General features: G+C 44.5%; 1 protein-coding gene and 1 long non-coding RNA gene across 2 annotated transcripts; both read left to right on the top strand.

Moving 5' to 3' along the window:
• The first annotated feature begins 15684 nt into the window (after positions 1-15684).
• Positions 15685-17258, top strand: LOC120429561 (uncharacterized). Its single transcript, XM_039594613.2, has 2 exons — positions 15685-16163; positions 16224-17258. The coding sequence occupies exons 1-2, from the start codon at positions 15988-15990 to the stop codon at positions 16510-16512; spliced, it is 465 nt and encodes a 154-aa protein (XP_039450547.1). The 5' UTR covers positions 15685-15987; the 3' UTR covers positions 16513-17258.
• A 3967-nt stretch (positions 17259-21225) lies between these two features.
• LOC120429553 (uncharacterized) lies at positions 21226-22024 on the top strand. Its single transcript, XR_005607433.2, has 3 exons — positions 21226-21472; positions 21548-21834; positions 21905-22024. It is a non-coding gene; the product is annotated as an uncharacterized LOC120429553 (long non-coding RNA).
• The last annotated feature ends 842 nt before the right edge of the window (positions 22025-22866 follow it).

Below are 22866 nucleotides of genomic sequence, written 5' to 3'. Positions count from 1 at the left end.
CAAATACTTACAGGCGCTTGCCGTGGGCATCTTTCAAGCCGGACCGAGTTCCGTGGCGCGCTGGGTTCACTTTAGCGTCGGTTTAGCTTCACCTGGAAACAAGTTAAAAAAAAGTTGGGTTAGATTTCAGTCTGAAAATCCTCCAGTCTGGAAAACCATGAATTCCACTTCCCTCCGACCTAAGAACCATGAATTAACCCGAACCCGGCCATAAAAATATTCACTGGTCCGTAATTCTTGGTTTTCCGGTCTGAAGGAACCGGAATCTTACTTTTTTTTTTACCGCATCCGACAGATTTGTGTCAACTCCTGCCGGAAGATAGAATTTCGCTTCCCCCAGACCGAAAAACCAAGAATTGGGTCCTAAAATGAAGCTTAGATTGCTGATATTATAGTTTACAGCGATAAAGCTTATTTTTCTGAGCACAATGACCCTTTGTACGACCACAAAGAGTCTAAAATGGATTTTTAAATCAATTTTGAAAAATTAACCTCGCGGTCCTTCTTGACAGAAAAGCTCCTACATGACAGCTCCCCAGTCAAATCAATCCGAATTCTGAAACGGAATCTAATTAGAATCGTATACAAATTCCGTTTCAAACGCAACAACCGGTTCCGTGTTCGAACCGGTTGTTGCGTTTGAAACGGAATTTGTATACGATTCTAATTAGATTCCGTTTCAGAATTCGGATTGATTTGACTGGGTAGTTCCAAGGGGGCCATAGTTGATCCATCGAAAAAATGTTGTCTTGTCAAAAAAAATTATGCATTAAAATGAAAAAAAAGTGATCAGAAATGGTTTTTAATCGTGTTTTTTACCGTTGTACATAAAAATTGACATAGGGCTTTAGTACCCAATTCAACCGAATCCGGCCACAAAAACATTCACTGGCCCGTAATTCTTGGTTATCCGGTCTGGGGGAACCGAAATCTTGCACTTTCTTGCTGCAACCGACAGATTTGTTTAAGTTCCTGCCGGATGATAGAATTTCGCTTCCTCCAGACCGAAGAACAAAGAATTCAACCGAATCCGGCCACAAAAACATTCACTGGCCCGTAATGGAGCACCCGCAGTCGAGCAGTTTTTGACAGTTCGCTCCATAAGGAATACATTGTAAAAAAAAGCAAAAACTGCTCGAATGGAAGTGCTCCATTCTTGGTTTTCCGGTCGGGGTGAACCGGAATGGTGCCTTTTCCGGCAACTGCTCCCAAATTGGCGCAAAACTTACCATTTCAACTCCTCTGACCACCAGAAACCAAATTGCACTAAGTCCCGATTTGACAGCAAGCGAAACGATTCCGCAGAATCTTCAAAAAATTCTAATGGTACGTTCGTTTAAAGAGCCGGTGCGGCACTGCCCAGTCAAATCAATCCGAATTCTGAAACGGAATCTAATTAGAATCGTATACAAATTCCGTTTCAAACGCAACAACCGGTTCCGTGTTCGAACCGGTTATTGCGTTTGAAACGGAATTTGTATACGATTCTAATTAGATTCCGTTTCAGAATTCGGATTGATTTGACTGGGTGAGTGCCGCACTCGTTGGTGCCAGTTTTGGTTCAATCGAACGTCATTTGTCAGTGCGCTGGATTCCAGTTTGACAGCTCGCACAGAGCAGACGTGTGTCCTTTGATTGGAGCTTAGCGCGTTTTTGACGGTGTTTTTTCTAACTTTCGCCGACGGCCATGGCGGCGGCCGCGACGGCGGAGAGTGAGTGGACGGAGCACAGGACTGAGGATAGAAGGCCGTTCTACTGGAACGCGGCCATGAAGAAAAGTGTGTGGGAGAAACCGGACGGGTTCCAACCCAAAAAGCAGGTGGTGACGGGCATGGAGGTGGAAGACTCCGAAGCCGAAGGAGGAGGAGAGGACGGGGGCGCATTTCGTCCCGTGGTCAAGGTTCGGCGCAGGAAGGCTAAGGAGGAGATCAACGTCGGTGATGGCCAGGAAGTGGAGAAACTGCTCAGCAACAACAAGTTCAGTCCGCTAGCGGAGAAGAGCAACAACAACAACAACAATGCGAACCCAGCAGCAGAAAAAACCACCCCCGTGGTACCAGCACCCGGCAAGTCGGCCGGGGAGAAGAAGCAGCCGCCGCTGGTGGTGAAAGACACGAGCTTCGCCAGCCTTGCGAAGGTGATGTCGTCATGTGATGTCCAGCCGGAACACAAACTGACGCGGTACGGCACCAAAATTACGTGCTTCTCGAGCGACGACTTTGACACGGTGCAAGCCCACCTGATGAAGAACAAGGTGCAGTTCTACACGCACGGAAAGCGAAGTGCGAGACCGCACCGGGTAGTGTTGCGAGGTCTCCCGAACGTGGAACCAGATTACATCAAGGAGCTGCTCAAGACGGAACATCAACTGGACGCCATCGATGAGACGCCTTTCATCGTGCTCTTCCCCAAGGGACACACCAGTCTCAAGAAGTTGAGTATGAAAGTGAAGAAAGTGGGACCAGTCGTCGTCCGGTGGGTGGCCTACCGGAACAAGGAACCGCACGTGACCCAGTGCAAGAACTGCTTGCAGTTCGGTCACGGAACCAGTAACTGCCATCTCAAGCCTAGGTGCAGCAGCTGTGGGGGTGCCCACAGCACCGAAAAGTGCAAAGCAGAAGAAACCGAAGCCAAGAAGTGTGTCAACTGCTATGGATCTCACGAGGGTCTGGACCGCAGCTGTCCCAAACGTGCGCAGTTCATCCAGTCGAGGCAGCAGGCGTCCAAGCCGAAGCCGCCAGCATGGAAGAAGGAGAAACAGACTCTGGCTGGAGCCGCGTTCACCGCGGCGGATTTTCCTCCGCTACCTGGAGCGGTGCCGTCCGTCGGGACGGAAGAAAAACATCCTCGTCCTGCAGGAAGAAGTCCAGATAATACTGGCGCCGGCGCCGGTGCAACCCCGAAGGCGGATCAAGGCGAACCGAAGCTGTACAGCGAGTCGGAGCTGTGGTCCATTTACAAGGAATACAGAGGTCGCTTGAGGCAGTGCAAGACACCCGAGGAACAGATTGACGTGATCGCACACTTGCTGACACATGGCACGAGAAAATGATAATCTAAATTAGTTACGGTTTTTTTTTTATTTTTCTTTCATTATTTTTTGTACTTTTGATCCTCGGTCCTAACCTGGTCACAGCACCTAAAAGGATCCCGCATAATCAAATACCAAAGGTGAAACTGTCGAAATCATAAGAAAATTATTTCTGGTATGGTTACCATTTGTGATATTGTTGATATAATGTCACGATCATATAACCAAATTAAAATGGTACTATTTCCCGAATGGTTACACATATTCGAATGGTTGATTTTTTTCCCTGCAATTTAATGAACGGTATCTATTCGTCATACGATTAGGATGGTTCGAAACAGCTATTGTTAGAACATAATAGTACTGTAGCTGGTATGATAAAAGTTATGATACTCGGTATGATTTAGTCAAAGAAACCTAAGCGGAAAATTTCCATAATTTCCTAAGTCCTAATAATTGAAACAATTGCACAACAATTAATGGTACGATATAATTATTCCTCATATGTTAGGTATTATTTGAAACAGTTTTTGTATGATTGAGCCAAAAATGAATTTTGGCGAAAATTTTCTTAAGTCCCAATGATTCAAACAATTGTTCAACAATTCATGGAGAAATATAACTTTTCGCCATATGATAAGGATTTTTCGGAACAGCTACCCAGTCAAATCAATCCGAATTCTGAAACGGAATCTAATTAGAATCTTATACAAATTCCGTTTCAAACGCAACAACCGGTTCGAACACGGAACCGGTTGTTGCGATTGAAACGGAATTTGTATACGATTCTAATTAGATTCCGTTTCAGGATTCGGATTGATTTGACTGGGTATTGTTAAAACATACCCAATCAAACCGTTTTCCGCATGACGGGTTCATTCCGCTTCGAAAATTGTTTCGAATTTTTCTAAACGGAATCTCCGGTTGGACTCCGTTTAGATTCCGTTTGAGCCATTTTGGTACATTAGCGACACCTGCTGGTGTACGGCCGAACTTCAGTGACACTTCGCCGCGTTTCGCCGAAGCGGTTTTTCTTGCATTGTGTGAGTGTGGTCTGCTGAAGCAAACGTCAAACGTGCGTCAAAGTGTGCGCTAGAAAATTTCGCGATCGCAGCAGTCGAAGCCCACGCGGAAGAAATCCTCTTCCAATGGATAATTTTTGAGGTTTGAACTTGCTTTCAAGTGGAGGAATATTATTAATAAATATTAACATTATTTTTGCTTTTGCAGAACCAAGCCAATCCAGCTAGGAGGGAAGTCTCAACGAAATTTTGCAGCACATTCTATCGTTGCTGTCGCACGGCAAGCAAAATGAATTCGGCCTCGCCAACTCGACGTACACGCGCTTTGTTCAGCAGGTGTGCCGGGACTTTCCGCGGGAACATGCACCGGTGGTGCAAACGCCACTGCTCTACCCAATGGAATCGGAAGTTTCGGCCGAATCGCTGCTGCGGTCGTTCGTAATGGACACTGCCTGCTGCTGGAGAACCACGACAAGAAGCTCAACGAGGCGGACGGAGCGGGAAAGTTCAAGCGCGAGCGGAGTTCGGAAAGTTCAAGGTCCCGAAGAAGGCCCAATTCGATCTGGTCATCCTAGTGGAGCTGCACGGGTTTAGTGATGGCAAGGGATCCGGAGTGTCGACCGGTGCCGCCTAGAATGACGTTGTAGGCCGCCCCGAGGGATAGTTTTTTTTTGTTATACTGGAAACAAACATCAAAAATAAAGGGGCTTGGGGTTGGATCGCGTTTTATTTAACGACAAATAAATAAAAAATAGCTTTAAAATAATAAAAACCACTTGTTGAAGCAACCTTTCTGGTTGAATTCGAATCTAATTTGAACTCAACCTATAGACAAAAAAGAAAACCAGAAAGAAAATAAGAAGAAGAAGAAGCTGTCAAAGCCAACCTGTCCATTCCGTTTCGATTCCGTTTAAATTCCGCTTGAACCGCTTGCGTTTGAAACGGAATACGTTTTAGAATCTAAAACGAACACTGTTTAGAATTCGAATCGAACTTTTTTCGCTCAAGCGGAATTCTAAACGGAATTCAAACGGAACGCGCTGAGTGGGTAAGGGTGCCATAGCCCAATCAAACCGTGTTCCGCTAGACGGGTTCATTCCGCTTCGAATTCCGCTTCGAAAATTGCTTCGAAATTTTCTAAACAGATTGTCTGATTGGGTTCCGCTTCGATTCCGTTTGAGCAATTTTTGCACAAGGGCGACACCTGCTGGTGTATGGTGGAACCTCGATGACATTTCGCGGAGTTTCGCCGAAGCGGTTTTCTTGTAGATTTTTGACAATCAAACGTCAAAGTGTTAGGAAAACACAAGTAGGAAAACTTGTTCGGTCCTGTTCGGTCGCGCCACGTTTTTTACGGAAAAACATATTTGCCGTGGAATGAATCGGACTGGTGAGTTAAGCTCGTTAAAACAATATATAAAATAACAGTAACAGTTTATTTCGTTTTTCCCGCAGACACGAACAGAAGTTTGGCCACCAAAAACCTCAACCAGGGTTTGTCGCAACAGCGAGGTTCGTTTCATCTCCGAGGCGTTGGAAGCGCTGCAAACCTGGCGGGAGCTTCCCTATTCGACACGTCCCAGTAGTCCTCGCTATGGATCGAGGTGGTGATCAAGTTTTTGCGGCAGCTGGGGGACGAGCGGAAGGCGGCTTCCAACGCTCGCAAGACTGCGGATCCGGTTACCCGTCTGTTCCTGCTGCATCTGCTCAAGCAGCTACTTCATAAAAAGTTCAGCCTGACGGGCCTTGGCCAGCTCATGCTTGGTCCGTATCTCAAGACTAAGGAAGCACGAAACCATCCTCCAGGGCAAAGAAGGCGTCGCGGAATTTCATCGCTGAGGCAGATTAAGAGCACGGCGGTAGCAACCGAAGTGGCCGCCCTTCCTCACGCTCACAACAAGAACACGCCAACCTGCGTCGTGGGAGGTATCAGACGTACAACCGGGTGGTGCAACCGCCGGTCCACAATGCTTCCAGCAGGCAGGTTCCTTCATCAAGTTCCCGACGCAGTACAGCCAGTTTGGTCCGCTGAGCCCGGCCCAGATCGTCAACCTAATGGAGCAGCACGACGTCAGTGACAAGGGATCCGAAATGTTGGCCGGGGCCACCAACAATGACGTCGTTACGGATTGCACCGAGAAATACAAACTGTCCTGTTAGTGGTTTATGTTTATTTTAAATGTATAATAAAAAATAAGAGGACTGGGGGGTTGGGTTCGTGTTAGGCGTTTCATTTAACGAGAAATTTAAATAATAATAAATAAAATTCGTTCAAAATATGAAAAAATGCTTTAATCAACCTCTCTGGTTGAATTCAAATAAATTTTGGATTCAACCAAAACAAAAAAGAAAATCAAAAAGTAAAAACAAGAATAAGAAGAAATAGCTGTCAAAACTAACCCGTCCATTCCGTTTCGATTCCGTTTCAATTCCGCTTGAACCGATTCGCGGCGAAAACTCAAGCGGAACCGGTTGTTGCGTTTGAAACGGAATGCGTTTTAGAATCTAAAACGAACACTGTTTAGAATTCGAATCGAACTTTTTTCGCTCAAGCGGAATTCTAAACGGAATTCAAACGGAACGCGCTGAGTGGGTAAGGATGCCATAGCCGACGTAGTATTTCCAACTTGAAGTTCAGCGAAAAACTCTTAAGTCCCAATAATCCAAACAATTGCACAACAATTGGGTACTAAAGCCCTATGTCAATTTTTATGTACAACGGTAAAAAACACGATTAAAAACCATTTCTGATCACTTTTTTTCATTTTAATGCAAATTTTTTTTTTGACAAGACAACATTTTTCCGATGGATCAACTATGGTCCCCTTAGAACGAGCTGTCAAGTAGGAGTTTTTCTGTCAAGAAGGACCGCGAGGTTAATTTTTCAAAATTGATTTAAAAATCCATTTTAAACTCTTTGTGCTCGTACAAAGGGTCATTGTACTCAGAAAAATGAGCTTTATCGCTGTGAACAATAATATCAGCAATCTAAGCTTAATTTTAGGACCCAATTCATGGGAACGATATAACTGTTCGCCAAATGGTTAGGATTATTTGAAACAGGTATTGTATGATTGAGCCAAATGAACTACAGCAAAAAAAATCTGAAGTCCGAATAATTCAAATAATATTTCAACAATTCATAGAGCGATATACCTGAATCATGGTGAAAAATTTCCTAAGTCTCAACAATTCAAACCATTGTTTAAGAATTCATGGAACGATATACCTGAACTTCAGCGGAAATTTTCCTAAGTCCCAACAATTCAAACCATTGTTCAACAATTCATGGAACGATATACCTGAATTATGGCGAAAATTTTCCTAAGTCCCAACAATTCAAACCATTGTTCAACAATTCATGGAACGATATACCTGAACTTCAGCGGAAATTTTCCTAAGTCCCAACAATTCAAACCATTGTTCAACAATTGGGTACTAAAGCCCTATGTCAATTTTTATGTACAACGGAAAAAACACGATTAAAAACCATTTCTGATCACTTTTTTTTTCATTTTAATGCAAACATTTTTTTTGACAAGACAACATTTTTTCGATGGATCAACTATGGTCCCCTTGGAACGAGCTGTCAAGTAGGAGCTTTTCTGTCAAGAAGGACCGCGAGGTTAATTTTTCAAAATTGATTTAAAAATCCATTTTAAATTCTTTGTGGTCGTACAAAGGGTCATTGTACTCAGAAAAATAAGCTTTATCGCTGTAAACAATAATATCAGCAATTTAAGCTTCATTTTAGGACCCAATTCATGGAACGATATATCTGTATGCCATATAGTTTGTATGTAAAGCTAATTTATTTTCGTGATAATTTTAATAAGTCCAAATAATTTAAACAATTGATTGCCCATTATCAGAACGATAACTGTTCACCATGTGATTGGTCTATAATTTTTTTGTATGGTTCTACCATACATATTACGATATATTTACGATAAATTTTGAGGCCACATTTCATAATAAAGTGCATTTTAAACCACCAAACGTAATGTAACTGAGATAGCTCAATTAGATAAGGCGGCAGCACCACGGAAGAATCAACAGGAGACATCATCATCAAGCGGTAACAAATCCCGGACATAACAAAAAAAAAAAAACGCTAACCATTAATAATCATATACTTACCATTCCCGTTAAATCCACAGTTCCCAGAACATTTGTAAAGTTTATTTTTTGGCTCCTCCCTTTTCAATTGGTGTCGGTAAGTGTCGGTAAAGCAGTTCACCATTTAAAATCATATTTTATTAATTTGTGGTACGGTTCACATAAAATGAGAATTGAACATTTGGGGTAGGGTACGACTATGATCCACGAAAAAAATCCCTTGTAAAAATGTATTGTAACATAACCTAACGACCTATTTAATAAATTGTAGGATTGTTTGGGGAATGGAAAATGTACGGTTGCACCCTATTTGGTGTATTATCAAGATCATTTAGGAAAAATCATTCGACAAATGGTGACTGTATGGTTGTTGACTATGCGGGCGACCTAATAAAAATAAGCTATGAAAAAAAAAATTGTCAGTGCGCGTGGAACTCGCATGAAACTGAAAAAATATCGAGTGCGGCACTAGAGTTTCAGTTCCAAGATGGCGGCGAAACTCGTGCGGAACAAGCGCGAGTTTCTTCAAAGAAACACTTTTGGTACGTTCGTTTGAACAGCCAGTGTGGCACTGAGTGCCGCACTCGTCGGTGCCAGTTTTGGTTCAAACGAACATTCTTTTTCAGTGTGCATGGAACTCGCATGAAACTGAAAAAATATCGAGTGCGGCACTAGAGTTTCAGTTCCAAGATGGCGGCGAAACTCGTGCGGAACTAGCGCGAGTTTCTTCAAAGAAACACTTTGACAGCTCTGAGTGCGGCACTCAGTGCCGAACTAGTCATCAAACGAACGTACCATTTGACAGCTCTGAGTGCGGCACTCAGTGTGGATCTAGCCATCAAACGAACGTACCATAAATCCAAGGCTGTATATCATAGGTACTCGCGATCTTGCTTTGCATTAGTGTGAGTGCATGACTCCGTGCTACTAAAACCAAAACAATAACAAACGAACAATGGACCGTGCCAGGAAAACCAAAACATAAACAATGTTAGTGTCAGTGGAGTGAGAGAGTCAGAGATAACGATTTTGACAACCGCACTACTACCACATGCCGTCAACTCCGTCAAATTTCAGGCATCAAAACACTAGCGCCACTCCGATGCGAACGGGAAAATATTCAAACATTAAGCTTTAAAGCGATGGTGGGAGAGCGAGAGAAAAAAATAAAGTTTCAGCGCAGCGAAGAGAAGAAACGAAAAAGCTTGTTGCTGCTGTCACTGCTTTTCGCGCCACCACACGAGACGGATGTGTTTTGCTGTGCGTAGCGCCTTTTGTTTTGAATTTTTATTTGAAGCAAACCAATCATTTAGCGAACATTGTTGTTGTTTTTCGATTGTGTAGTGATACGTATTGATCAATTTAGCAATAAATAGAGAAATTCGTTAATTTAAATTAAAAAATAAACAAGTATTTAAAACACATGCACACAATCAAAAGATTATTAATAAAAAAAATGTTTTGGGATTCAAAGAAATACAAATATTGCCGTAACACCCGTCTGATCTGTGTCCGATTGTTGGCCAATCCGGTCTTACCGAATCACCTGAAAATAGTTTTGCTTTTAAACCTATCAATTAACTCGTCTTGAGGGCCCCTTTGTTCAAAATTAATTTACTTAATTAATAAAAAATTAATAATTAACTTAATCATGAAATTCCAGGGCCCCGGCAGTGGCCTGATATGAGCTACCAAAGAACATTGGCAAAATGGCGTCGTTTGTGTACAAACATTAGATTTTGTGTAGACGAACCGAAAAATTTACTTTTTTTGGAAATATTTCTATAACCATTGTGTACTAACTTTAAGACTTACAAACAGACAAAATTTCGTTAAACTCTAGAAAAGAAAAAAAATATTATTTTTTTTCAATTTAAACCGCTTTTATCGCTTCTCTGAGCCAGATAATAAATGAAATCATCGTGCATTTAGCTTATTATTATATTATTATATTTTCAAATAAGTTTACTGCAGATTTGTGTTTCAATTTCGAAATTTAGCATAAATTTAAAAAGTTGCAAAATTCCCAACTTTTGCCATGTGCAACAATATCCACCTCACCCGTGCGGGAAACCGATAATGGGATAATTCATGCGTTCCAGACTGTCAAAATTCCAAAACGTCATTGCCAATCTTCGGAACGCCGCTTTTGTTCGTGTTTGAAGTTTCGGGCCGAGACTCTGTGAAATTCCAAAACTTGCTCGCCATTTCGCTGAATGTTTTCCTCGCTCTGTCAAAATTTGGTCAAAACCGAGGTCAAAACAGTGCGAAAGAGATGAACGAAAAACAACATCACTACCACAGAGTAACACAGAGCGAGCAGTCCGAAGAAACGTCATTTTATTTTTTTCTATAAGGTTTGCTGGTAGCAGGCGTGCGATGTACCTGCGATGTACCACAAAGTGGAACCAAAAATCAAATGGCAGTAGTGACTCTGTCTTACTCTGTGTCACTACCATGTTTGACTGTGTGCGTGCGCGCATATTTTGTTTCATTGTGTGCATGTACAGGCATTGGAAAGCTCGACAACTTGAATGTCAGCCCACCAGATGGCTCTGCGGTTTTGATGATTGAGCGTTGTTCCCAGATTTTGGGAGTTGTCTATCTTTTTAAATTAGGTATCTTTGCTACTACGCACTCAATCGCGAGTACCTTAGGTAGAAAGCCATGCCATAAGTCCAAAAGTTACACCTTTTCCAGTTCGGACCCCTGAACTGGTAAATGTGTAACTTTTACACTTTTTGCAGTTCGCATTTTACACCTTTTTCAGTTCGGGGGTTGAAACTAGTCGGTGGTGTAAAATCGAACTGCAAAAAGTGTAATGCTGATTCTCCGTGTATGAACAAGATTGTCCGTTCGACGCAGTGGTGAACGCAGAACGCTGTGCCAGTTCGATTTTTCCATCAACTGTCAGTCGAACACTGACTGGCAGGCTATGATGACAGGCGCAAAATTTTGCGTTTGCGTCCAGGCCTGACGGACAATCTTGTTTTTACCTTAATGGTACGTTCGTTTGATGGCTATAGTTCCACACTAACCCACTCAGTGCGTTCCGTTTGAATTCCGTTTAAAATTCCGCTTGAGCGAAAAAAGTTCGATTCGAATTCTAAACAGTGTTCGTTTTAGATTCGGAAACGTATTCCGTTTCAAACGCAACAACCGGTTCCGCTTGAGTTTTCGCCGCAAATCGGTTCAAGCGGAATTCAAACGGAATTGAAACGGAACGGACGGGTAAGCTTTGACAGCTGCCTCTTCTTCTTCTTCTTTTTTCTTTATGATTTTCTTTTTTTGTTTTGATTAGATTGAAATTTACTACTGTTTTATCTTTTTTGGCAAATTTTAAGCCGTTTTTATTAATATTCAAAAATTAATCAAGGAAAACACTTCCCACCATGAATCCCCATGTTTTTAATTACCTACTCAAAATTTGCAACTTTCACAATAAATTAGGCTAACAGGAAACCTCTGAGGAATTGAATCGCTGAGTCTGTTGGCCACGTCGACGTTGCAGAACTGAGGGCCAATCGCCGGATTAAATTAAACGAGAATCACGGAATCCGTCCTATTCGAGCGAGGCGATCTCCGCTAGAGTTGAAATTTTCCTGCTTTGACCCTTATCCGCTCGGCTGGTTCTCGTCCGCCGTTATTCTGATCTGGTCCACGTCGTCCCGCTTGCCGCTGCCCTACGGTGTCTGCACGTGTCTGATTCTTGACATGGCTGTCAAAGATCATCTTGCTGATCCGGACCGTTCTATGTGACCTCTCGCGGGGCTGGACCGGGTTCGTCTGCTTGTTGAGTTTCTCGCAGTGGTGCGCCAGGTATAAACAAATTCCTAAAATAGTCGTCAAATCAGTTGAGGATAAAAAAAGAGTTCAGTCTTTATCCAAACTCACCTGAAACGCACGCAGGACAAATCCGGCTCGCGGTCCATATTAATACAGTAGTTGGCCTAAATAACGTTGATGATAGTCGTCTAAACAGGTCATTCCGCCAGTCCCGGGCGTGGGGCACTTGGCAATCAACAAATCCGGCCACAAACTTTGATTTTTCTATCAGAATTCAGAAAATCTGATTGAAAAAATTCGATGCTGAATGAAACGCGTTTTTTCATTTCTTTTGATGTCACCTCACTCACACACTGACGAAAAACCGCTTAGGCGAAACTCGGCGAAATGTCATCGAGGTTCCGCCGTACACCAGCAGCTGTCGCCCTTGTGCAAAAAATGCTCAAACGGAATCGAAGCGGAACCCAATCAGACAATCTGTTTAGAATATTTCGAACCAATTTTCGAAGCGGAATTCGAAGCGGAATGAACCCGTCAAGCAGAAAACGATTTGATTGGGGAGTGCCGCACTCAGAGCTGTCAAAGTGTTTGTTTGAAGAAACTCGCGCTAGTTCCGCACGAGTTTCGTCGCCATCTTGGAACTGAAACTCTAGTGCCGCACTCGATATTTTTTCAGTTTCATGCGAGTTCCACGCGCACTGACAAATGACGTTCGATTGAACCAAAACTGGCACCGACGAGTGCGGCACTCAGTGCCGCACCGGCTTTTCAAACGAACGTACCATAAGTGTAGGAAATGGTACGTTCGTTTGAGGGCTAGTTCCGCACTGAGTGCCGCATTCAGAGCTGTCAAAGAGTTTGTTTGAAGAAACTAGCGCCTGGTGCCACACGAGTTTTGCCTCCATCTTGGAACTGAAAGTGAGAGTGCTGGCGAGTGCCGCACTCGATTTTTTTCTAGTTTCGTGCGAGTTTCTCGCACACCAACAAACGATGTTTGTAAACATCGAAATCAGCTGTTCGTTGTTTTCGATTTGTTCGCGTGTGAATGGTGGAAAATTGGACAAATTGGATTGCGGTTATCAACATTCGGGTAAGTATCTTTTTAATTATCATGGTTCCGGTTTTATTGACCACGGAATCGGTTCCAGAAGGCTTCCCGAGCAAGAAGGAGTATGCTTCTTGGACTTCCGGATGGTTTTGCCGGTTCTGTGAACATCCGGAAGGAGTTCCCTGCGCAAGAGGGATGATGATTTTTGGCCTCCCGGATGGGGTTTGTCGATTCCGTGGCCATTCTGAAGGTTTCCCTGCGTAAGAGTAACGATGCTTCATGACCTTCCGGAAGGGTTTTCCCGGTTCTGTGACCATCCGGAAGGAATTCCCTGCGCAAGAGGGATGAGGGTTTCTTGGCCTTCCGGATGATTTTTGCTGAGTCTGCCACCATCCGGAAGGAGTTCTTTGCGTAAAAGGGAGAAAGTGGGCATTAAGAGATTGGGTTGATTTTCCGGATGTTTGTTTTTTTGCAGGAAAAAGCTGTTTTGTAAAATATAATATATCATTAAAATATTTTCCTGCTTTTTCTTCATGCACATCACCGTTTTACGGCACCTGTTGTGATTTAGATGCTTTGATGTCTCCCGATAACGACCAAGCAAGCAGCGGCGGACATTCCGACGGCGATGGACGCTACTAAACCCGTGGTGGAGATCGTTGCCACAATAATGGGAGCGGTGGGAACGGCGTGGCGGAGTAAATAATCTCAAGGTTAACAACAGCCAACCGAATTTAATCTGATAGTTTTACTCCACGTTGTACTTTATTTACGTTCCGATACTCTCTGACATTTTCCCTTCCCGTACACTGTTAGTTGGTTTTACCCAGAACACAACAATTTCCCCTTTTTCCAGCTTGCTTTCCTAGTGTCCATCTGTATTCAAATTGATTATGTAATCATTGTACTTGAGACCCCACTCGAACAGCCGACTGCTGGTTGCTGCTTTTCAGCTCCACGTGTCGAAGTTGAGATTGAAGCCTCTGGAGTAGCATCTTCTAAGTTCTTGTTCTTTTTCCCATCCGATTCTTCTTGTCATTCAGCCTTGAGCTTCATGGTCGGAACTCCCCCCCCCTTTGATCGCCGACAGGAGCCGCTTGGTCGTTTCAGGCGTGTAGGCAACGTTCTCAGTCTTGAGCACAGCATTCACACATCTGCGGCGAACGGCAAGCCTCGAAGAGGCGCACTCTACGCCAAAGACCTTCAGCTCCTTCAACTGTGCGGTGTGCAGCTGGTTGCCCTTACAGGCCGGCGTAGCTTCGGTGTTCTTACCTCCGAGGGAAGCAATCTTCTCCAGGAACCACTTCTGGTCTTCTAGCAGCGGTCGAACAACAATCCTTGAGATCCTGGTTGAGTCTCGCGATGCTTCTTTGACGATTTCCTGATTGGGCAGTCTCTGCATTCTTCTCTCGGCCCTCTTTCGCAGCGAGATGGGGGTGCGGCACCGCGTTTGTTGTACCAGCTTCACCTCTGGTTCAATCTCGGCGTTGGAGACTGCTGCAAGTACCTTGTCGATGCTACTGTTGCAATCATCGTTCACCTCCCACACGGCCGTATTGATGTTCAGGATGCCGAGGGCCTTAGCCGTTTTGCGCCCCAGCAAACAGCAGCTTCCGTTCTCCACCACGTAGATTTCCGCTTCAGTTACGCTCTCCATGGTGGCTACTTCCGCCGAGAACATTCCAGCCACATTTATTGGATTGCCACCGTAAGCCTTCAGCGACTTGTTTACAGCCGTGGTTTGGTGGATTACGCGCACTTTCTGCTGCTTCAGGTGTTCCCAAGTCTGCCGATTGATAACATTAACTCCCGCGCCGGAATCTACAACCCAAGTGGTTTTCACTCCACCCACAGCACACACAACCTTTTCTATGCAGTCCGGTTCGGTAGCAAACAAATACTGCACTCGATCTGAGTCGGAATCTTCGCTGTCTTCTTCCAGATCGTCCGAATCATCTGAGTCCTCCACTTTTTGATTCACCCTCACTCGCCTCTGCAATTTTTCACCCACTCTATTCTTCCTCTTCGTGTTACACCTCTTTTTGAAGTGCCCCACAAATCCACACCGCTCACACTTCCGGTTCAGAGCCGGACAGTTCTCGTCGTTTGCGTAGTGACCCGATCTTCCGCACCGATAGCACTCCCTGTTTGCCTTGTTCTTCGAAGCGCTGGTCGTTCGAGCCATTTTGTTGACCTCCTCCAGACAAGGGCTCATCTTAATGGACTGGCGATGCTTGCCGATCACACAAAAAAATATTATGGTAATGACAAAAGTAACTTACTTTTAAATTAATAAGTGGTTAAAATTTGCTACATTTAAAGGTTTTTTCTTGTTTTGAAAATGAAAACTTTTAATGCTACAGTTTTTGAAAATCTCATTGCTAACTTATTTAAAAGTTTTAACTTTTAATTCGACTGTTTAATTTCTTTCATTTTGTCGTTCTCGTGAAACCGTGTACGTCTAAGTCCAAAATGTAAACAAACGTTTAGGTGATTCCGGTGGTTAGTGAGTGGGGGGTCCACGACGTCAATCAAAACAGAACGCGTCCGCAGCCAGGACTTGGACGCGGATACCTTCGAAGGAGGATGGTGCGGAACAAGGTTAGGAGATTAGGGGAAAGTTGGTTTTCAAAAGGATGAGGCTAGCTTCCTGCCGGATCTGCAGCTATTCCACGACCGAAATGGGTAAGAAGGAAGCTTGGGTGTTTGGTGGCGTTTGTGTTTGATTTTGTTTGTTTTTGTAGGACGCCGTTTATGCGGATGTGAATTTGCACCGGTTGTATTCGATAAAGTTAATTTTAATTGTGAGGAGAAGGATCCGACGGAAGAGGGAAACGACGAGAAGCGATCGGAGGTTGTCAGCGCGGATGTTGCACTCGGTGCCGGCGGTTTACGACCATCAGCAGTATTATGTGCCGGAAGTGATGACGGGACAGTGTGGGATGTCCTGAGGGTCCGCAGTCCATTTCTCGGTGCGGGACATGTTTGGAGTATTACATAAACATCCGGAAGAACAGTTTGCGCCAGTTCTGGAAGAACCGTCTGTACGAAAGCAGCAGGTCCTGAAGCTGTCGTACTCGGATTACTTCCAGAGGTTGGAGCGATATCCGACGAACCTGATAAAGAAAATCTACCTGGAATACCGAAGAAGTCACCGGTGAGTATTGAGAATGTGTTCAGTGTCTAGCCAATTTAATTTACTTTAAAACTCTTTCAGCAACTCCCGCCCGCAAACTCTCATCTCGCGACGGCGCAGCTTCGGCCGGATGAACTGGCAACATCTGTGCCATTCTCGAAGGAGGACGATGCGATCGGGAACTATCGGTTCAGGCGCTTCACTTCCCAGTCGGAAAACGTCGACTTACCTTCCCGAATTAACACCCAATGGCCAACTCCTCCAAGCCTGTCCTGATGATGGCCGGCGACGAGACCACCCTGTTCTCTACATCGCTGTCGCGCTCCAAAATGTAGGCCGCGATGTTAAGCAGCATAAGCAGCAGTTTTAATATTAAAATAAAAATAAATATAGAAATAAAATCCATCACATTTTTCGAAAATCATCACTGTAATGTTAAATAGGAGCGGCCGTGGCTGACTGGTTACGATGTTCGCTTTGTAAGCGAATGGTCCTGGGTTCGATTCCCATCTGCTCCCAACGAGAAAGTATAGGAATTATAAATCTTGAAACTCTGAACATGAACGAAACATCAAAGTCGCTCGAGTCGGGGTTCGATCCCCCGTCCTTTGGATTGGTAAGCAAAAATGCTAACCACTAGGCCATCGCGACTTGGTGAGCTATAACTGGAATTAGGAATACTGTTGCTATCAAATATATACGCGCTGAGTCCTTGTCCATTTGACAAGGGTTCGGAAGTTCTAAATAACGTTTGAACCCGATTGGTGCAAACGTTCTTCAGGGCGGGGCTTGTCGATAAAGCTGAAGTACCTCGCGCTCGGCTAGCCAGCGTAGAAATGGGTCACCGAAGCTCGGCAGAGCTAACACCTTCCATATGCCTATGCGAGTTATTTGCATGTATAGAATGTAGATCTAAAAATACATGGAAACAACTCAGTTTGTAAGAAGCGGTCGCGTGGTCCCGTTTGGTTGGTTGCACACACACACACACACACACACACACACACACACACACACACACACACACACACACACACACACACACACACACACACACACACACACACACACACACACACACACACACACACACACACACACACACACACACACACACACACACACAATCACTGTAATGTTAAATGTTATTTATTGTTGCCATAAAAAGTTTCTTCTTATAATAAAAGGAAAAAACTTTTACCGATACAACGATTTTGTTCCAGAAGTGCATGGTAGTATCAAAAACTTTCCAACTTTTAAATTAAAAAGTTTGAACTTTCTACGAATATTCACCAACGCGAACTTTTAATCCAACGAACGATCTTTTTAAATTTAGAGTATTTTTTCTTTGTGTGGATGGTCTCCAGCGAACGTCCAGCTTCAACCGTTTCCACAAGCGTCATTTCCGGTTTGTTCAAGATTCGGGCGCGCAAGTCGTCGGAAGCGCTTTTCTCAAATAGTTGTTCTTTAATCTCCTCGTCAAGATGATCGCCGTCCTCGCACAGGTTCCCCTGCTCGCGCAGCCGGAGGACGAAACGCTCAATCGGCTCATCTTCGGCCTGCTCCAGGTTCCGAAATTTGTGCCGCTCTAGCGGGAGGCACTTCATCGGAAGGAAGTAATCATCGAGGAGCTTGACCGCCTCTTTGTACTCGTCAGAGCCCGCCGGAACCGGCGGCGCTGTCTCCCCTTGCAGGCTGAAGAAGACGTCCTGCACCTGGGGCCCTACATAATGCAGAAGGTAGGAACGCTTGCGGGCAGGGATGGTCACATTTTGCACGTCCAAAAAGATCTTAAAACTTCTCTTCCACTTCTTCCACCTTGCCGAAACTGTGGAAGTGTCCTCCGGATCGAAAGATGGAATGTTCGAGCGGCCCGCGTCATCCATCTTAAAAGTTCGTTTGTTTACTTTCACGCGACACTTTTTCCTACCGCGCGGAACCGGTTTTTCTCTACGGATTCAACCAAATTCGATTCGAATTCAATCCCCGGGTTACTTTCCGCCTCGTCGCCAAATGTTGTGTCCTACTCCGGACGATTTATAGTAAAATAAAACCGAATTTAATCTGATAGTTTTACTCCACGTTGTACTTTATTTACGTTCCGATACTCTCTGACATTTTCCCTTCCCGTACACTGTTAGTTGGTTTTACCCAGAACACAACAGGTGGCTACATAAATCGCGGCGGCGGTGGCCGGTGTGGAAACCCGCATCAGCAGCAACACCTTCAGCAGTAGCTGACTTCCCAGGTGAGAGTTTGGGTGGGGCAGGTGATTATGTCACTAACTTTGGTACTTACATGTTTCAGGGTAAACTCTGCCACCACACGAGTTCCCAGAAAATGATAGTAGTGGCGTTTCCGTCGATTAATGCGGGAGCAAAGGTCGCGCCTTCATCAAACGTCTGCTCCAGGTGGAGCAAAGGCGCGCATCTGCGGAGTCCTCATCCTCATCAGCTATGTCGACGAAGCCGCGGAAGAGAAATTTGCGCATGCCTTCATCAACAACGCGCGGATGGGCGACTACACACAAAGAAAAAATACTCTAAATTTAAAAAGATCGTTCGTTGGATTAAAAGTTCGCGTTGGTGAATATTCGTAGAAAGTTCAAACTTTTTAATTTAAAAGTTAAAAAGTTGTTGATACTACCATGCATTTCTGGAACAAAATCGTTGTATAGGTAAAAGTTTTTTACTTTTAATATAAGAAAAAACTTTTTATGGCAAAAATAAATAACATTTATCATTACAGTGATGATTTTCGAAACATGTGATGGATTTTATTTCAATATTTTAATATTAAAACAGTATGTTTTCGATTTTTTTTTTTGTATTTAACGGATCTGCTTATGGTTGGCCAACTTCCGCGTCCAAGCTGCACCGATTCTTACGGTACGCTACCGGTCACGTTCGAAGGCCCCAGGCTGAGCAGGTTACGGATGTTTCGTTGGGGAGCAACATCGCGGCCTTTATTTTGGAGCGCGACAGCGATGTAGAGAACAGGTCTCGTTGCCGGCCATCATCAGGACAGGCTTGGAGGAGTTGGCCATTGGTTGTTGCACAGAAAAAAATCAATTCTCGTAATCGTGAATTAAGTTCACGAATGTAAGAACCACGAAGGAATTGTATGAGTATGGTGCATTTGCACTATAAACGTGAATATATTCCTTCGTGGTTCTCGCATTCGTGAATTTAATTCACGATTTCGAGAATTGATTTTTTTCCGTGTGATTCGGGAAGGGAAGTCGACGTTTTCCGGCTAGGAAGTGAAGCGCATGAACGGATAGTTCACGATCACTTCGTCCTCCTTCGAGAATGATACAGATATTGCCAACTCGCCGTCAAAGTTCATCCGGCCGAAGCTGCGCCGTTGCGAGATGAGCGTTTGCTGAAAGAGTTTTAAAGTAAATGAAATTGGCTAGACACTGAACACATTCTCAATACTCACCTGTAACTTCTTCGGTATTCCAGGTAGATGTTTTAGATCAGGTTCGTCGGATCTCGCTCCAACCTCTGGAAGTAATCTGAGTACGACAGCTCCAGGACCTGCGGCTTTCGTACAGACGGTCCTTCCAGAACTAGTGCAAACTGTTCTTCCGGATGTTTAGGTAATACTCGTCCCGCAACGAGAAATGGACTCCGAACCCTCGGGACATCCCACACTGTCCCGTCATCAATTCTGGCACATAATGCTGCTGATGGTCGTAAACCGCCGGCACCGAGTGCAACATCCGCGCTGACCACCTCCGATTATGCCGCTACTCGTCGTTTCCCTCTTCCGTCGGATCGTGAAAATTAACTTTTTCGTACTTGTTCAAAAAGAGGATGTAAATCTGCTTCAACGTTAATCTCGTCTACCCACCACGGGCCACCACCACCGAATAAAACCGGTGCAAATCCACATCCCGACCTCCGATCTTCGGCAACCACATAAACAGCGTCCTACAAAAACAAACAAAATTATCTCAAACGCCACCAAACACCCAAGCTTCATTCTTACCCATTTCGGTCATGAAACAGCTGCAGGTCCTGCAGGATGCTACAGTCATGGCCTTATCCTTTTGAAAACCAATTTTTTCCTAATCTCCCAACCTTGTTCCGCACCCGCACCGAGCCCGCACCATCCTCTTTCGAAGGTTTCCGCGTCCAAGTCCTGGCAGCGGCCGCGTTCGGTTTTGATAGTCGTTGTGGACCTCCACTCACCGGAATCACCAAAACGTTTGTTTACATTTTGGACTTAGGCGACACGGTTACACGAGAACGACAAAATGAAAGAAATTTTTCAGTCGAATTAAAAGTGAAAACTTTTAAATCAGTGAGCATTGAGATTTTCAAAAACTGTAGCAGTAAAAGTTTTCATTTTCAAAACAAGAAAAAAACTTTTAATGTAGCAAATTTTAACAACTTTTTAATTCTAAAGTAAGGTACTTTTGTCATTACCGTAATATTTTTTGTGTGTACGTATCAAGCGGATCGCGCGAGCTGCTGGAGCACACTCTCACCATAGATCACTGCACCGGAGACAAGTGGTACATGTTTGGGGGAGTCCCATTTTTTTACTTCGCTAGTAGGATTTTTAAAGTTTCTTTCGATATTCCAGATTCTTCGAAAAAAAACGCAAACGTCTGCTCGAGGCCAAGGACCAGATGGCCAAGAAGGAGGCTGCCGCCCGTGCTCAGGATGACGTTTACGATGGAATCCCTGGACGACGAAGGGTTTGATTGTACCTGAATCGGAGGTATGAATAATCGCGATATCCTCCGCAACTTGCAGCGCAAGCTCAAATCGGTTATTCAACCGTCGCATGCAGTACCCTTTGAAACTGGTGTTGACCTAGATTCGTGAGTTGGACAAGCAAATCTTTAAATATTCAAAGAAACGTCTTGTATGCACGAAACGGTGGACCTGTACAACATTCGCTTCCCCGTGCTGGAAGAGGCCGACCGCCCTAGTAACATTTTTAAACTTACAGGTTTTTTCATGGTTCCGCATACGGCCTACACTCAAAATCAGAAGTACCTCTCAAAAAGGGGTTTATCCAAGGGGGTTGACACTCGATCATTCTGGAATAATTCTGGGTTAATTCTGGAATGAACGGAATGACGATGATGATTCTAGCAAAAACGATCAAGTGCGGGTAAGAGTGTAACTGTCATAATATTTATCTTTCTAAACCAAAACATGTTACGGTTCTCTGCAGCATTGAGTAGGACCCGGTAGGACAACAGAACCGGCGGTTGTTCTGTACTGTTCCGGTGCCGTGCGACATCCAGAGCAACGGCCGGATTGGCTTTCACTGGAATCTGACCGAGCTGCTGTTGGCCACTAGACGAGGTTGGTATTATTGGATTTGCTAAGTGGTTGTTTAGTGGATTTTTAAAACTGACTTTCAATTTATGATTTCTCTAGACAGCATCTAAGTGGACCAGCTACGTACCGGCGAGGCCAACGTGCTAGTTATTCCGGTGGAGGTTGATACAGCGCATCCAAGATCAGGCTCGGAAGCGGCAGACGGAACTGAACCTGTTGGGGGACTTGTTTGGGCCGTAGATAGCAAGGGAAGGGACTGAGGTGGCGGAGATTCCTTGGACGAGTCGGATGAGGAGTTCGCGAGGAGGCTGATGCCGACGGGCAGGACTTTTTTTTGATGATTTGAAGATTAACGAGGAGGATGAGCGGGAGATTTTTCAAAACAAGTACGATATTTTTGTGAGATATTATGAGTTGAAGTAATGGAATAATTAACGTATTTTTTTAAACTTTTAGGAACGGCGTCAAAACGTGCTTGCCTTGCCGGCCGAGATCGTCATGAACAAAATCAAAAAGAAGCAAACGTAAATTCAGATCCAGTCGCAGAAGATTTCGACTAATAGGTTCAACATGTATCGAGAAATTTAAAGTGAGAGTGTGTGCGTGCAACATGGAGTTAAACTTTTCAAAGAGTCATGGTAACCTTCACAGCATCTTCATAGAAAGTTTAACTCCATGTTGCACACACTCTCACTTTTAATTTCTCGATAACGCCTGGGACGTGCTGAAGTGCTAAAGTAGGCGTGTTACAAATCTTTTCATTACGGAATCACACAACTGAAGTCCGGCCTCACCCAGTACATTGCCCAACGATTCTTAAATTTGCCGCGCGTTTTTTACGACCTGGCCTAGGATCCACTTGCTCAACTTCTATGTGTACCGGGCGCTCAAGTGAGCCTTATTCAAACTGGCTGCCTTCATGAAGGCCATTATCCAGCCGCTTGTGAGTCTGGCGATTGAACTATCCGCGAGCCATCTTCAGCTCGACGAACATCCCGGTACTGAACACCCCATAGAGTAACTTCGTGGACCAGTTACGCAATGGCGAGGTCAACGTGCTGGTCGTTCCGGTGGAGATTGATCCTGCAACGCGTTGGGCCACACCGTTCTCGTCGTGCTGTTCAACATTATCGACCGATTTCTATCCATACTGCGCGCACTCGGAGTGGCCAGTCAGGGGCAACCGACGATGACCACCGAAAGAATGCAAAAATTGACACCTCGACCCGTACCATCTGGACGTCGACGCCAGATGGTACGGGGTCAAGGGCCACAACATGGCGGACAGTGTAATGCAATTTGGTGATATTGTGAAATAAAGTATAATTAAACTGAGTTAATTTGATTTCATCCAACTCGGTGACGTAACCGCCGCATCAGTTAGTGGACATCGTCCGCAATCTATCGGCTTGCACAAG

This window comes from Culex pipiens, chromosome 1 (assembly GCF_016801865.2).
Source record: "Culex pipiens pallens isolate TS chromosome 1, TS_CPP_V2, whole genome shotgun sequence".
NCBI classification, from domain to species: domain Eukaryota; kingdom Metazoa; phylum Arthropoda; class Insecta; order Diptera; family Culicidae; genus Culex; species Culex pipiens.
Note: the sequence above shows the minus strand (reverse complement) of the source record. Positions and strands in the feature narration are given on the sequence as shown.